The sequence below is a fragment of the Ipomoea nil genome, unplaced genomic scaffold, assembly GCF_001879475.1.
Source record: "Ipomoea nil cultivar Tokyo-kokei standard unplaced genomic scaffold, Asagao_1.1 scaffold2779, whole genome shotgun sequence".
NCBI lineage: Eukaryota > Viridiplantae > Streptophyta > Magnoliopsida > Solanales > Convolvulaceae > Ipomoea > Ipomoea nil.
Genome location: NW_017619207.1, coordinates 2,822,629 through 2,839,513, shown reverse-complemented (window position 1 = coordinate 2,839,513; position 16,885 = coordinate 2,822,629). Strand labels below are relative to the sequence as shown.

Here is a 16,885-nt window from a genome sequence, read left to right as displayed (position 1 = left end):
GGTCTAGGTGAAAAAAAAAATATTAGCTTATAGAGTTATAGCTCAAAATATACGTTAAAGATCATGGTGTGGCATTAATAATCAGAAATGATTCATGGTACAGAATGACACTTTAGCCTAAATAATTTATAATTACCAAGTCTTAAAAATTAAAAAAAAAAAAAAAAAAAAAGTTAAACACAAATTTAAAAAATAAAAAATACACAAGCACCTAAGCGTTAGGCACCCCGACCGCCCAGCAATTTTTTCAACTATGATAAGTAATACTCCGTATTACATTTTCACATTAACCCAACCCATTTCAAGGATAAAGATATGTGAAATAATCTCACACAACTTTTTACCTTCTTACCTTCTAAAATAGATTGCATATGAATTATATATATCTTAATACATGCATACATACATTAAAATAAATTATTTAAAGCTTGACAGGATTTAAATAAATTTGCAAATGATTTGGAAGTAACCAAAAGGCAAGACTAAACAGTAAACAGGTACAACATTCCTTCCATAAACAATTATTTACAAGTGAGCGAATCCTGAGTTTCTAGTCAACACAATGGTAATTACTAATTACAGATACGAGGACATGCTCTCGTACATCCTATGCATGTTCCTGGCTTTAATCATGTTTGATTTAGCTGAATCCAACAGTGGATCATGCAGGATTGCCTTGTCGAAGCAGAACTTAGCTTCCTCCCACTTGCCCTCGGCCACGAATACAAGGCCTAAGTTGTTGTATGCAGGTGCATATCCGGGTTGCAGTTCAAGCGACTTTGTGAGCATCGCCTTTGCAGATTCATAATCTTTCAGTTGGCGGTAGAGGTTACCCAGGTTGGAAAAGATCGTGTGCGCTTGTTGAGGGGTAGCGGATAACAGGGCCTGTTTATATACCTCTTCTGCACATGAAGACTCGGCTGATAGATGCAGTGAGATACCTAAGATGCGTATTCATGTGTCAATATCACAGTGCTCGTTTATGATATAGAAAGGAACAGACAGATGATTATGTTACCAAGATTTGACCAGGCATAACTGCTCTTTAGACATGCAACTGCAGCCTTGAGGTACTTCTGTGACATTTTAAACTGTTGGGTACACAGAAAATGAAGACCAAGTTGGTGCCAATGAATAGCGTCTTCAGGATCTTCTGCAATTGCCTTTTTCACATGAAACCAAAAACAAAAAACTGAGGTTCCATAACAATAGTCACTTTATATCAAAATGGCCATGTACCCCCCCCCCCCCCCCCCCCCCACAAGATACACTGATACACAAAGATATCCAAATAGTGCCCTACTCCCACAACATCCCCTTCTCCCCATTGCCACTCCTAATAAAAGACATAGGAACACGGAACATAACATGTGATGAAGAAATTTGGAAGGTCAGCATCCCTAATTAGCTTTCTTTCTCAAGTCAACTATGCCTATACGAAACTCTAAAAGAAAAACCACTCGCCCTAAGCACTGGTGAATGATTCATAACAAAGAATGTTCTATACTTCTATATGCTGAACACTCAATGAAATATGAAAACTGAAGGCTTACCTGCTTCAAACTATAATTAGCACGTTCTTTCACTTCTGACAATTCATTATGATTAATTTCAAATCCAGCTGCAATCTCATGCTGGGCTTTATGAACCATTGCAAGACCAGCCCATGCAATTGGAGGCTCTATCATGCCAGAATCTCCTTCTCTAATTATTGAAGCCATTTCATTTCCAGCCCAAGATAGCTGCTGTTCACTAGGATTCTGAGACCTCTCTGCATCCCTGATTCGGTGAACTCCTATGGCATATCGTGTCGCTAAACAATTAGGTTCCAGCTTTCCTGCCTGAAGACAACCACAGAAAAAAGTCCAAGATTGTTGCAAGGAGAACACGGATCAGCAAAGATGGGGATTGGGGAAGTAATCCGGTCATGAAGTTGGAATCCAACATTTAACTTTTTATTTTGGGTAGGGGGATAAGATGGAATGGAAATCCATAAATTTAAAGAATGGTAGTATAAAAGGATATTTTTCTATACAAATAAGTGTTAGGAGAAAAAAAAAAAAATTGAAGTCCAGGGCTGAATGTTACTAAACCTTTTCCAAACATCTGCCTGAACCTTTGTGATCACCAGTCAAATAATATGCATTAGCAAGATTTGTCCATATATGGGCTGCTTTGGGATCTGCATTGCTAGCTGCTAGCAAACACTCCTTGGCAACATTGGCTGCTGCCACCTGATCACAGAGAGCTACACCATCGGCATTTGCTCCAGCACCTGCAACATGTCTTTTAAAACACTATAAAGTTGAGATCATTAAATAAAGGTCATCATACCTGCAACAACTGAACCATATTTACACAGCATAAGGGCAGCAAAGTTTACTAGAGCACCAGGATGGTTTGGATCTTTCATTATTAGATCTTGGAGGCACTTCTCCGAAAGCTCTAAGTCCCCACTGGAAAATACACAAGTAAAAGCATATAGCTTGAGAACCTTTATGGTAAATCACAAAGTGTGAGAAGCTACACACTAGATAAAATGACTAGCTAAAAAATGGCACTAATGTCACTGTTGATCTGTTGGAACTTTCGAGGTTTGATACAATAGGCATCTTCAAATTCCTGATCCTCTAGGTATATTGTGGCTCAACACGAGATTTATCTTCATCAAGCTTTCCAAAGAAAATGTTATGGGGGCATGTTAATTATTTAATTTTTTTTAGGTGTACCCAGGGTTTCCACCGTTGAACAATGACACCTGTATTAGGTGGGACAGCTAGCCTGGAGATTTAAGGCTGTTCCATATCCAAAGCCAAGGATTGAACCCTTAACGTTAATTATTTCATTATGGGAAAAGTGTCAAAATTGGCCCCCTAAGTCGAGTGGATAGTGCAATTGGGTCCCCTAAGTAAAAAAAGCTCCATTCAAGTCCCCTAAACCGGTAAAAGTGTTCAATTAAGTCCAAATTGACTTGTTTATCAGGTTAAACCTATGCGATGTTGACACGTGTCTTTTTTATTTTATTTTATTTTTTAAAACAAATGTTTTTTATTTATTAAAAATTTAAAATTAAAAATATTATTTATATAAATAAATAAATAAATTATTTATTTATAATAAATAATATTTTTAATTTTAATAAATAAAAAACATTTGTTTTAAAAAATAAAATAAAAAATACACGTGTCAACATTGCAAAGGTTTAACCTCATAAACAAGTCAATTTGGACTTAATTGAACAATTTTACCAGTTTAGGGGACTTGAATAGAGCTTTTTTTTACTTAGGGGACCCAATTGAACTATCCACTCGACTTAGGGGGCCAATTTGACACTTTTCCCTTTCATTATTTATCCTTAGTAGCATCCCATAGTGCTTCCTCCAATTTTCATCCTAGTCTTTATTTGACTTTGACACAACCTTCTTTAACAAGTTACAAAGAGTTTTATTAAATGCCTCTGCCCTCCGCAAGATCATTTGCAACAGCATAATGCATTGAGAAATTTCTGCTTCTATTTCAACCATTTTCCATCACTTTGCACCGGTTAAAGCTTAGCCAACCACTTATTCATGATAAAAGAAAACCTAACAAATGAATAACTAGTGTACTGAGTTCTCTGTACCTCTGAAGGTAAGTGATTCCAAGATTTCCAAGGCAATCCAAGTTGTCAGGGGCAATGACTAATAAAGCGGAGAAAACTGATATAGCACTCTAGAGAAGGAAAAGAGATGGTAATATCAGATCAAAAGGGTAAAAGATTATTCAGATCCTAGCTGCAGAACAAGACCATTAAAAAATAAATAAATAAATAAATAAATAAATAAAACAGAACCTTCAAACGACCAGTGCGTAGAAGTTTTAATCCTAGAATGTTCCAAATAGACACCTGTCTAACATCAGATTGCACAGACTCCTTTAGTTTAACAAGAATCTCCTCAAGTTCCTTAGGTTCTAGTTCATTGCCTGAACTGCAATCCTCCAAGGATCCCAGCAGGATACACTGCATGTGCCAACCATACAGATAATGAAAATGCGTAGCAATAGCTAGGTATTTATACTAAATTTTACAAAAGGGTAGCTAAACACAAAATATAAAATGCATTTCAGTAAGACAGTATATTTATACCTCTGCATGATGTATCTGGATCAAAGAAAGTAACTCTGGTCTGTCTACTTCTTCATCAGGTCTAACTAAAATATCTGCTGCTTTCTCATATTCTGAAGCTGCCTATAAGAAGTGATTAAGTGACAGCATATATGGAATTAATCAAAACAAAAATAATAACAATAGCAAGATCCAAGCTACCTTTTGAGGCTGGCCCATCCTTTGATACATTAAACCAAGCATAAAATGAGCATGAGCGTTCTTAGGCATTTTCCGCACAACATGTATCAGTCCCTACAATTATAGTATTTCAGTTATTCCTTTAAAACCAGCTTCATCTAGGAAAACAGTTTCTCATTAGCAGAACATGGCTTAAATGTTAAAGCATACAAGCTGAAATCCTAACCCCTATTCTAACAGTAACTCTATTGAGGAAATGAAAAACACTTGTCCATTCATGTTCCAGTATCAATCAAAAATTAAATTCAAGTGGGCATGAAAGATAAAAATATTTAGTAGAGAAATCTATGTAACATTGTAACCAAATTATTTCTAGTTCCACTCCCTTGCAAAACCACATAAAGGGAATAGTATAACACATAATGTGTATGTAACTCTATACTATTCTAAACTTTAAAATCATCTTTAAAAGGGAAAAAAGCTAGATAGCTACAGGAAATGGGTAAAATGCAGGCCATACAAATATTTACAAAACCCTGCCTTCAAGATTTTGACTATATAGTAACTGCCAAATGTTGTTACACACTCTTCCTTTAACAATGTGATATTTAATGTGTAATCAAGGCTTACAGTTCTGAAGTTAGGCTGAAAGGCTAGTATGCTAGAGATAACAAAGGGGGCTTCAATTTAATCAGAAAGAAAACAAAAATTAACCAACTGGCTCCTGTTTGCATTATGTTCCAATTTATTAAATGTTAGACCATTTCTCTGGAGATTGATAAAATGATCGAATCACTTACAATTATTATTCATGGATGGAATTACATAAACAGGAGGTGCAATTTTAGAAATCAGAACAGATGTCAGTAATTTTAGAAGGGAGAGCTATTATACATTCATTAAAAAAATGTAACATAATCAGAGACCTAGTATGCTGTTTTATGCTTGCATTGTCAATCAAAATGTGACCATCAAAGATGGACTATGTTCAAAATAGATACAAGGCTGCACATGCACTTTTAGCATAAACATAGATTGTGTTGTCCATTAAATTACTTTAACTTTTGTATACAATTCAGATGATATAAATCAATATTGAGAAATAAAGAAAACCAAAACAAATGTTAGCATATAAATCAAACATGACAGTACAATCTAGATTACACAACATTATGTAAATACATAGATTCGAGAATTAATTGGCATGGAACTATAAAAGCATAAAGATGTAAAAACACAGTACAAGCTAAACAAATAGACTATACAAGGAACATAACACAACTCACATTTTTAAGGCTGCTAACTTTTTCTTCACGTGATGAAGGGGTTCCTTGACTATTCTGTTCAGCATCTGCATCAGCTCCATTACAATCAAGATGGTTGTCTACCTTACCAATTCTTGACCGACATTTTCCCAATTTTTTTTGTTTACCTTCTACATCCATTCCCTCAACATCTTTGCTTGTCTTATGTTGACTACTTTCATCAATGACTATCCTACAAAAATATTGGACTACAATTTAAATACGAGTATTCTGCAGGAAGCAAAAGTCTGCCTTACTGGATTGCATAACTGAAAAAGAATTTTAACCATGTGGGGACAAAAAATGCAGTCATCTCTTCTAGTATTACTGTGCTTCAGGGTACTTTGAACTGGAACTTCAATTTCAACCAAAAGTTTAATGGCTGGTGTCAGATGAGATATTACCTTTCTTTTCTACTATTTATGATGCATATGAACATACTCTAACCAACACTATAGTTTGGATATATTCACAACTTCGAATATTCAATATCCATCCAATCCTAAAAACCACACTTAAACAAAAATCAACTTGGATCCTTGACCCTATGTCAAACTTTTTAAAGCGAAAAAGCGCATTAAAGCGACGAGGCTGGGCTTTGCTTTAAAGCGAAAGCACAAAGCAAAGAGTCGCTTTTTCGTGCAAAGCAACAATTTTCTAAAAATTAACAATTACTCAATTAGGGATGCAAATTGGCATTTAAAATGTTTTAATGTAAATTCTAATGCAAATAGTTAAATATACTATAAGTCCATACAATAGAATAGGTATCATCTCATAAACAAAATTACTGATTTACAGCCTTTTTGGGGGGTTTTTTCTTCTTCTTTTTTTTTAATTACAACCTTGTTAATCTGAGTGTCGTGCAGCTTTATAAATGTTGGAAAAAATTAAAGCTTTATAATAATTTAAAAAAAAAAAAAAAAAAAAAAAAAAAAAAATCACTGCAATCTCCATTCTCCTCGATGGGCCCATTGACTATTCTACCCAGTTCAAAACAGAGGAAGAAGTGAAGAGTGGATGAAGAGGCCATGCGATAGGAAATTTTGAGAAAATAATAAAATAAAAACCTGGAGAATCAAGATATATATCGCATGCTTTGAGGCTTGAGATGAGGTGGCATTGCGGCAAGGGTAGTGAAATGGGTTCAAGTGTTCAACGAGTCAGTGACTCCCGTTGTTTGGAAGTTGCGACTTGCTTGCCACAAGCAATGGTCTGAATCTGAAGTTTCTCGCTAGAGAACATCGCTATTTGCATCTTTGCGAAATGCAAACCCTAAAATCTAGGTATTTTATGCTTTTCTTTCTTGTTGCCTGGTGTCGACTCTGCTTTGCATGAGAAAGCGCCGCCTCTACTCTCTTGGTCACTCTGTCGAAGCAACAAAATGCGAGCGCTTTCTCATGAGGCTGCGCCTTACAAAGGCAAAGCGATTTCCAGTCGCATGCCTTGCTTCTGCACTTTAAGTGCAAAAGCAAGCGATTTTAACAAGTTTGCCCTATGTTGATCAAAAAATCAGCAGTTATGTTCATTCTATTAGAAATAGATGTTCTTCATTCATCAGAATAATTATTAAGGAAACAAAGCTATGTGAGCCATTCCTAGTATAGCAATTCAGGGTAAAGAATCTTAGCCTCTTAGATAAGCTTGGTAGTTGGAGAAATATATGGGGCAAATAGAAGAAGTTCATTGGACAAATCTTCAAATGAATAATAGCAATTAATTCCATGTTCCTCACTTCTCCAGGCAATTATAAACAAAACAAAAAAAAAAACTACCCTAGACATCACTCTGTGAGTCTGTTCTCCTATCAATTTTGCGAACAAAAAGAATTAAACAACTGACATTTGAAATTTATTAGTTTAAACTCACTGCAGAAAAGTCTGATGCTCAACCACAACTCTTATTAGCTAATGAAACTCCTAATTTAATGACGCAACAGAAAGAAACCAGGACAAACCTGAGGCATGACCCAGAGTCAGTTTTGAACATAGCAAAATAATGCTACTACGTACTTTCTTTCCTGTGAAGTGCATTCTTATTACTTCCTGGGACAACTATTCTTTTACTGGACAAATTTAATTCCTCCAATGTTCATGATAACTTTAAGAGTACAATACTCAACCTTACCCACTTTATTCTACACACACGCAAACAAAGTATCCAATTTAGCTGTAAATGTGTAATCTGTAAGCAGTGGGATGCTTAACTTTCATAACTTATTTGACAAAACAAAGATACAAATTGCTAAAAAAGACACGAGTGCAAATAATTCAAAAGACTACATTTTTCCCTTATTATTTCGGTTTTTCAATGTTCTATTTGAGGTTAGTTTCTGAATTATAGTGGGCACAATCCATGAGGACATAAATGATAATAGATGGTACCTTGGAGCAGTTGTGTTGGGCAGCAGAGCAGCAACGGCCGTTTGAAAAGAATCCTGGGCGTCAGCTTCCGGTGGTTCAACATTGAGATCAGCCAAAATGGCGACTTTTGATGGCCGAGATGGCTGCGGCTGTGACCACACAGAGATGGTGTTGGAGCTGTCAGCACCAGTGGGAGATTCTGATTTCACTGGAGGAGGGACAACACTCGCCGGAAGTTCAGACATTTTATTTTTGGCTAGAGAGAAATAATTGCAAAGAAAAGGTGAGAAAGGGGGGTAGATCCCCCTAGTGTTTGCAGGAGTACAAAATAACATAGAATGACAGCTTTTAGTCTTCAAATATGGAGAAACAAGTTCACTTTTGATATTCAAAATTGACAAAATGTTAAAAAAAAATTCTAATTATTTTTTGAGATAAGGATCAAATAAACCATCAAAATTTATAGGAATGTGAGATAAATTTTAGTAAAAAAGAGCGGTGCTACATTCCTCTAATGATCAAACCTCCTAATATTTGCCTCCTTACATGGAAATACTTGATTGATCTCTTTGTATTTGATTAATATGTAGATTTCCTTTTTAAGGCGTGTAGGGTCAGCCAATTCACAGGTAGCCAATAAATATCAAGAGTTTTATTGTCACATCAGAAGGTGAACAATAGGAGGTAAAATTAGGAGGGGAAAATAACATTTTTTTTTTACTTAGAAAATGTTCAAATAAATACTCAAACCTCAAAAAAACATGCAATTGACCCCTTGTCTACTATTAAATTTCCAATTGCATGACACCTCATATTTTTATGTTAACATTGAAGCTTACATGGCATGTAAATTATTAATATTATTTTTAACTTTTTATTTCAATTTTATTAAGTTTTCATTTAATATTAAAAATATTCATACTTCTAGTAGTATTCCTTTGGTGTACTAGGACTAAAAGGAATTGAATTTCAAGATATTTAGGACAACACTTTTATTAATAATAGTAGAGATACAAATACAAGGCAACTTACTCTCAATTACAGCAAATACTGCTAACATACACCAAAGGCAAGCACTTGCATGGAGAAAAATTTAAACATCACTTCTTTGTTGTTGTTATGCTAACAAAGTCTCCTCATGGTGCCCAACTGTTTGACCAGAACCTTTTTAAAGTTACATATCAACTTAACAAAACTTGAAAGATGCAAGGATCTTACTACTTGCCCTAGTAGCTCCATATGAAGCCATTCCTCAAGAAAAATTTATCAATGTGTATCTTTAGATCACTTGAGCAATATATTCCACTAAAACTTAACTCAAGAAATAGTTTTTCTATCATATTTCTAAAACAATATTAGTCGAAGTACTGTTAAAGTGTACAATGACTCAATGAGTAATAACATTCAAAAAGAAAAGTAGTTGTTTGAATACTTATCATTTTACAAATAATCACAAGGTCCATTTGAATTGAGAATGGTTGTACACTTGTACCAATATGCAGGTTGCTAACGTACCTGTATAACCATCAAGAATACATGTGGCAAGGAATTACCAATGGCAAACACCACAACATCTTCTAGCAACTTTTCAATATGGTCAGTACACCCTCTGATGCCATCTTCTGGTTTTACTAGCACCAATGGATACAATTATTCTAACAGTGAGTTTTAAACTTCTTCAAAATGTATATTGTTCCCTATAACATACAGATTAGGTAATATATCAAAGGTTATCCAACACTTCAAATGAGGTGCAAAAAGTTCAATAAAAGGACCTATTTCCCCCTTTTTAAAATGATCTTAACACTTGTTGGATAAGTACAAGTAGATTTGCTTAAAACCTTTTTTATTTTTCACTTAGGGTGCTCCATTTGGAAACCCAAAAAATATTTTCTGGAAAATAATTCATTTCCCAGAAAACATTTTCATTTTGTGGTGTTTGACTAAAAGTCAAAATTTTGTCATTTTCTATTTGGTTCATTTTTCAAACTATGAACAAAAATCTATTATAAAGTTTTATAAAAACTAATTATTTTAATAATGATAATAATAATTTTTTTAAGAGTTTAAACTTTGTCTCCTTGTGCTTATATTATAATCTTATTTATAATAGAATAAAGTTATAAATTAAAATTTATATAGTTAATTAATTATAAAGGTTAACAATAACTATAATAAAAATATGTAAATAAATAATTTTGTATTTTTAACTTATTATAATAAAAATAAATACATAAATTGATAAATGTAATAACTTTGAACCAAAGAAATTGAAGGGAAAAGTGGAAAACAAACTTGTTTTTGTTTTTTGGATTGTGGGTCAAGCCAAGATTTTTTTTATTGTTAAGCCCGACCCAATCCAACTCGAATTTTAATTGGTTCAGGTTGGTCCAATTCAAATAGTAAATGGATAGATGGTGGGCCAGCCCATTTGACACCACTCAAAGAGGAGAGGGAGCTGAGGATAAGAGAGGGATTCAAAAAAATATCTTCCAAATCTGAAAAGTCATTTTCCGTAAAGAATGAATATTTTTGTTGACTTCATTTTTCTTAGATAGCCTAATACTAGATAATTCAGAAAGTAACTTCCAAAACTCATTTTTTTAGTTTCCAAACGGACCCTTAGTTTTCCACACAAGACATTACATTTAAAACCTAAAACAACCGCAATTATGTTAGATTAATTTAACTTGATTATCATATTCTCATTGTGAGGATATGATAAGCTTAACTATATCAAGATAAACATAATGCTTTTACTTTAGTCAAATTTTTCATCAAAACTCATATTCTAAAAAGCTGATTTTCTTATAACATACGAAAATAATAAAAGAATTACTCCAATCCATACTTTTGTGGATAATTGCAAGAAGAAAAATAACTTTTAGTAATTTTGTCTATCTAAATAGCCTTTGAGAGAGTTTCAATTCTTTTTGGTGATTCACTTCAGTGAATTCTCTTTAAGGGAACTGTCACATGATTAACTAATATGATTTGCATGCCTTGAGTGAAGTAAAGTTTAAACTCTCTTGTTTCTATTGCTATCGCTTTAATTTCTTGTGCTTTCTTCTTTCAATATCAACTGATATATCACTACATCTCTCTGTCTTTGCATTTAATACCAAGTGTGAAATGAAAAAAATAAATAAAATAAATAAAGGAAAGGGAAAAAAAAAATCTCTCTCTATCTAGTAACCTGTAAACCATATCACATAAGTAAGCGTTGAGTACTAGAGTACTAGGGGTCATGATGTTATTCAGCAACACTATACGCTAGGTGATGCAAAAGAAATGTCTTTCCTATTTTAACGATGCCTAAACGTCAACTCAACTAAGTGGCTCAGTGCAAGTGTTTATAATCAATTGAAAATGATTTAAGAAGTATTTTTTTCAAAACAGTAATATAAGGTCTTGGAATAGGCCGTTGAAGATGGGACATATAGCCATCTAGTAACAACCAAGATTGTTGTTGGGTAATTAAGATTAGAAGCTTTGGAGCTTATATCGGAAATCGACAGTGGGCTAGAGTATTATGAACTTGGATGAATTTCTGGATCCAAGAAAATACTCAATATCTAATTCTATGTTGGACCTTGATAGGCCAACATTTTTCCTTCTCAAGCTGCGTCATTCTAACCCCTTCTTTAGAAGGTAAGGCCACTACAAACTAGGCTAGCTTTTCTAATTCAATTTCTAGGCCTTCAAAATTAGTGGTGTCAATGAGGCCAGCCCACCCTGTGGCAGGATGGAAATTTCCTGATTTCTCTGGCCCACCCAGGTTATCAATCCAGCATGCTAGTTTTAAAAAAAAAATTTAAAATATCACAAAAATTATTTTAGACTACTATCAACAAGAACTTACAGGAAATATGTTCTACACTTTCATTTGCAAACTTGCAAATTAGTAGGATTTGCAAAACCAAAAAACATAACTTATTGGAAAATATTTTCTACACTTCCAAAAACTTAAGGAGAATATTAACAAACAAGCAAATTAACAAAACGCAAATTCTACACTACATGTTGCTTAGTGGAAAAATTAAGATACATTATGTATGACATTTCTTCCATTGCAATATTTTCCATTTTTACCTCTATGCAACTAGAATTTACCTCAGTTATCTTCCCATTAGGCCATACATCAATCTATTATCCGGAAATAGCAATAAAGTTTGCTTACGAAATAAATTCCAGCCAATAGGGGGTAATCATCAGAAACAAGGATCCCATCACTAGTTTATATATATATTTATTATACATAATGCACCAGCTTAAAGCCTTCAAACATGCCATCAGTTCCCAGATGCAAATTTAAACAGTCTACAATTCATAATTATCAATATTGCAGAGGTAAGCTGAAAATGAAAAATTTTCTACCCTAAAATTTCATTCGGACCTTACACAAAAATTCCAATCGTCAGGGCTCAAGTTCGCCGTTGAAGACGATCTGAGAGCTTGATTGAATAAAATAAATATGAAAATTACCTTCTATTTTTGGTTGGAGGTTTTGGTATTGGCTATGGTCGGTCAAAGCAGCGGTGACGGCCGACGGCGGTCACCGCGCTGAGGAGATAGCGAGAGACAGAAATCGCGACTGGGTCTGAGATTCCTGAGAGTGTTCGAAGCAGCGGCGGTCACGGCAGTCGCGGCGGAGGCGACTTCCTGAATTGCGCCGAGGACTGAGTGTTGAATACTGAGAATATTAGAGATAGGTAAGGTTAATTGGTTGAATACCGATTAAGCGAAGTATTTTAATATATAATTTAAAATCTTTAAATTTTATAAAGAAAAGATAACACTTTTTCCACCAGTTTATATTTTTATTGCATTCTTTTTCTTAAAGGGTCCGTTTTGAAAACAGGAAAATGACTTCTGCAAAATGACTTTTGGAAAATGAGTCATTTTCCTTTCCTGTGTTTGACTGCAAAATGGAAAATTGTCTTTTGGTGTTTGGCTCATTTTCTGAAAATAATATAGAATTGTATAATTAAACATTTTATATAATTAATTATTTTGTTTAAAATATATAAAATTTACAATATATTATAAATAATAATATTTATTTTTAAAATCAAATAATATTATTTTTTTTTAAAAAAAACATAATATTCATTGGTTTCCGCGCAGGAAACCATGTCTGGTTTCCGCCGGAAACCATCTGGTTTCCGCGCGGGAAACCAAGATCTGGTTTCTGCGAGGAAACCAGATGGATTGTTTACTATTATTATTTAAAAAAAAAAAAAAAAAAAAAAAAAAAAAAAAAAAAAAAAAAAAAACCTTTGGTTTCCGGCGGAAACCAGATTTTCGCCGGAAACCAAAGCTTACGAAACCAGTGCTCAAGTTTCCGGCGGCAACCTGCCGGAAACCAGTGAGCCCAAAAGCCAAAGGATGAAGAAGCCAATGAAGATGGAGAAAGTCAACTGCCTCTTGAAGTGAAGAAATGAAGAAGTCAACATCCGAAAAATGACTTCCTCTTTTTTAAAGGGGAAGTTGTTTTCCTTAAAAATATGCTCATTTTCCATTGACCAATACCTCATTTTCAGTTGACTTCAAATTTTCCTTCTTTCCCAACATTGGAAACCCGGAAAATGATTTTTGGAAATCATTTTCCGGGTTTCCAAACACACCCTAAGTTATTCATTCTTCCAAGGCTGAACCCCAACCCTTTCTTTAAGTTATTCATATATTCACATTTGCTCCTCCATTTATGTTAAAACTTAAAATGTCGTATTTTTTCTCTTTTATATTAGATGGACATTTTTACCCTTAAAATAAGTATTTCATTTTTTTTCCCAACAAATTATTGCTTATATGTAGAGATGAGTACGATTCGATTCGAACCTAACCGGACACTGTAACAATCGAACCGAAATTGTAACGACAGGTTTGGTTACGATTTAGAACTAAAATAAAATAAAATAAATAATTGTTAAATTTAGACTATTTTACAAATAATAAATAGAATTTAAAATAAATAAATTTGGAATCGGGGGTTCAAAATTGAAACTGGAACCAAATCAAACTGATTTATCATTTACCAATAGTGTTTAATCATTTTCACATTTATTGTAATTTCACATATAAGTAGATATGACTGCAGTTTGGTTCCGGTTCATAGTTCTAGGAAATGATAAATTGTAACGAAAACCTTTTAGAAAGGTTCCAGTTTTGGGTTGAACCGTCAGTTCGGTTCCAGTTCACAGTTCTTGAGAATGATAAATCAGAATGGGAACCTTTTAGTAAGGTTTCAGTTTCGGTTTGAACCTCCAGTTCAAAATTTATTTATTTATTTATTTTTGTAAATTATGTTTCTTATTTTTAAAATAGTCTAAATTCAATAATTATTTTATTTTTTATTTTTTTCTGATTCTGAATCATAATTAGAATTGTCTCTATTGTTTTAGTTCAGTTGCTACAGTGTACGATTAGGTTCGAAATGAACTGTGGTTATCCATACATATAAGCAATAATATGTTGGAGAATAAAATTAAATAAGATACTTATTTTTAAGGTTAAAAATATCTATCTAACATAAAAGGGAGAAAATCCACGACATTTAACATAACTTGAGGGAAAAAGGTGTCATTTTCCCTTTTATAAATAAAAATTTTCAATTCATATATTCACCATAAAATAGTTATTATATTTATATACATACATATATATAAGGGAAAGAGTGGCAAAGAGCTCCTTTCTGAGTGAATAGTCTGGACTACCATAGACAAGTGATAGATGTGAGACCCTGAGCAACATGAACTGGGGATGGGTGAAGTGGATGTTTACCATAGTGGTGTCTTTCCAGAACACCCAAATGCCCCCGGAGAAGCCAAAAGCTTCAATCCTAGCCCATTCATCGAAACCGATGGAAATGCAAATTTTATCAGCATGTTCGCCTAACACCCTTGGTTCAAAGAGACAAAGGATGTCGGGCTTGTGATCTCGAATTAATTGTTTAAGGGTGCGGTGAAACTTTCGTGACGATGCACCTTGGCAATTCCATGAGAGTACTATCATAAAAACAAAGTAGAGAAAAAGAAGCATGCTCAAAAGAGCATGCGAGGATCCCCCTGAGAGCCAAAGTTGGCCACGCCCTGGTTATCTTTCTCCATCGTGTCCTTTGGTGTATCACAATCAAAGAAAACTCCCCCCTCTTCTGGAGGGACGTTCAAGATCGGAGCAGTGGTGTGGTGAGGGGATCCTAGCTCCGGGGGTCTAGGACTGTGATGAACAATGGATCTGATAATGCCCCCCACCTAGAGGAACCGCGGACGACATGTTCTTCCTTTGCAGCAGCTCGTCTTGGTGTACTGGTTCTGCTCCCTCGACCTCTAGGGGTGGTGTATTGTGGAGATCTGACTTCCTTTGGTTAGAAGTCTGGTTGAAAGCTTGATTTAGGTTCCTTGTTGCTAATACGAACTCGGGGACGGGTTGTCACAGGGGCCATTGTCTGAAGATTCTGGGGTCTAGGCGGGCTAGCTTGATTATCCATGACCACATCATCGGCTAAGTCGTTTAGTGGTGCAAATCGGGTAGTGAGCGGGATTTGTGGGAGACGGGTTTGGGGTCGGGATCTCGTGGTTGATCTGGGGCCGTCCTCAAATCTTGGACAGGCCTCCTCTCAGGTTTCTTTGGATTCCTTCGTTCCTTGCATTTGACAATCATCCCCGAGCCATATTTGTCAGTGTAGGGACTAGGCGTGTTTCTTGTTTTCTGCTGAGCATTCTCTGTTTCCATCTTCGCAACCTCTGCTGCCTCAGGCAAGTTTGGAGGATTAGGGGTCTTCCCATCAAGGCCACAGAGTTCTTGCTTGTGGCCATATAATCCACACTTGAAGCATATCATGTGGATGCCTTCATATTCAACCGGGTATACTTCATCCGCCAGAGTGAACTTAGATCGCAATGGTTTCGAGATGTCAATCTCAACGCAGACACGAGCAAACTTTCCTCTTGACGCTAAGCAGGTCGTCACATCCACTTTGATTGGTCTGCCCAGTTGGCGACCAATCTTCATGAGGAATTCGTCCTCGAAGTATTCTATTGGCAGAGTTGGTAGGCGGATCCAAGCTAAGAGCTTTCTTGTTATGTTAGACGTGGGATTGAAATTTGGTTCCCATTCTTGGACGACCAAATAGTGGTCTAGCAACATCCAAGGACCTCCCAACTTGACGTGATCGTAGTCGTTTTGAGACTCAAATTTTGCTAGGTAGTATCCATGAACAAGGTCAATCAGGTCCAAGGAGGATTCAAGTTTCCAGAGCGTTTGCAGGCGCCGGAGAAGGAGGTTATAGCCTACCGGTCTCCCAAGAAGATGAATGATAAGAGTTTTGCGCCATAGGCGTCTTAGCCTCTTCTTTTCCTCTTTAGTCACCAAGATTCTTGGACAGTCAGGGTCATCGTTTTCGACTGGTTCATCATCATCTGAGGCGTCCTCGTCCAGGGGAGAAGGTTCTGTAATCTTGCGGCTCAAGAAACCCGTCAGACTCTGCCTATAGCTACCCGGCGGTGGCATAGTGATATTATCATTGGGATGTTCCATTGGCGCGTCCAGTGGTGTTTCCAGAACGAAGTCCGGCAAGGTGTCAGCGACAATAAGGTCTAGTAGTCGATCATCACGTTTGGTCTTTTTCGGATTGCGTTCAAGGACTTCTTGAACCGCCGGTGGTTGAAAGCCGGCGACCGGACATTTTTCGGGAGAGAGCATTTCACGTCATGTGGAGAAATAATTGTATTACTTATATTGTCTTTATTTTCTCCAATGCAAAGATTCTTTACATATATTCAAATTCATCAATTGATATTCATTACCTTGTCCATTATATTCTTTTTAAACTATCTTGTAATTAAATATCAAAGTTATATGAACAGATACTACATTGTAATAGAGCCAGTAGCATTCAAAAAAAAAATATCAAAGTTATAATACAAAATAAT

The 16,885-nt window shown here is 35.2% G+C and overlaps 2 protein-coding genes across 8 annotated transcripts; both read right to left on the bottom strand.

The window, feature by feature from the left end:
• Nucleotides 1–437: 437 nt before the first annotated feature.
• Nucleotides 438–12,682, bottom strand: LOC109157364 (probable UDP-N-acetylglucosamine--peptide N-acetylglucosaminyltransferase SPINDLY). Of its 7 annotated transcripts, XM_019305272.1 has the most exons (15): nucleotides 12,438–12,682; nucleotides 9,468–9,649; nucleotides 8,985–9,101; nucleotides 7,974–8,208; nucleotides 5,718–5,782; nucleotides 5,572–5,636; nucleotides 4,307–4,399; nucleotides 4,127–4,228; nucleotides 3,833–4,000; nucleotides 3,623–3,711; nucleotides 2,335–2,456; nucleotides 2,094–2,275; nucleotides 1,554–1,841; nucleotides 1,019–1,163; nucleotides 438–941 (listed from the first exon to the last, which is right to left on the bottom strand). In XM_019305272.1, the coding sequence occupies exons 3-15, from the start codon at nucleotides 9,010–9,012 to the stop codon at nucleotides 577–579; spliced, it is 1,947 nt and encodes a 648-aa protein (XP_019160817.1). In that variant the 5' UTR covers nucleotides 9,013–9,101; nucleotides 9,468–9,649; nucleotides 12,438–12,682; the 3' UTR covers nucleotides 438–576. The 7 variants fall into 7 exon arrangements, with proteins under 7 accessions (XP_019160817.1, XP_019160811.1, XP_019160812.1 ...); XM_019305266.1 differs by having other exon boundaries at nucleotides 5,572–5,782; XM_019305267.1 differs by having other exon boundaries at nucleotides 5,572–5,782; nucleotides 9,468–9,583.
• A 2,782-nt stretch (nucleotides 12,683–15,464) lies between these two features.
• On the bottom strand, nucleotides 15,465–16,655 carry LOC109157313. Its single transcript, XM_019305213.1, has one exon. It carries the CDS (start codon nucleotides 16,653–16,655, stop codon nucleotides 15,465–15,467), a length of 1,191 nt encoding a protein of 396 aa, XP_019160758.1.
• Nucleotides 16,656–16,885: the final 230 nt, after the last annotated feature.

Excerpts from the sequence above, each read along its gene's own strand:
- LOC109157364 (XM_019305266.1), bottom strand. The coding sequence starts at position 9,012 with ATGTTAGCAGTATTTGCTGTAATTGAGA. Across the intron at positions 5,783-7,973 it reads CCCAACACAACTGCTCCAAG|GATAGTCATTGATGAAAGTA; the intron begins GTACCATCTATT and ends ATATTTTTGTAG. Across the intron at positions 2,276-2,334 it reads ATATGGTTCAGTTGTTGCAG|GTGCTGGAGCAAATGCCGAT; the intron begins GTATGATGACCT and ends GACATGTTGCAG.
- LOC109157313 (XM_019305213.1), bottom strand. The coding sequence starts at position 16,655 with ATGCTCTCTCCCGAAAAATGTCCGGTCGCCGGCTTTCAACCACCGGCG.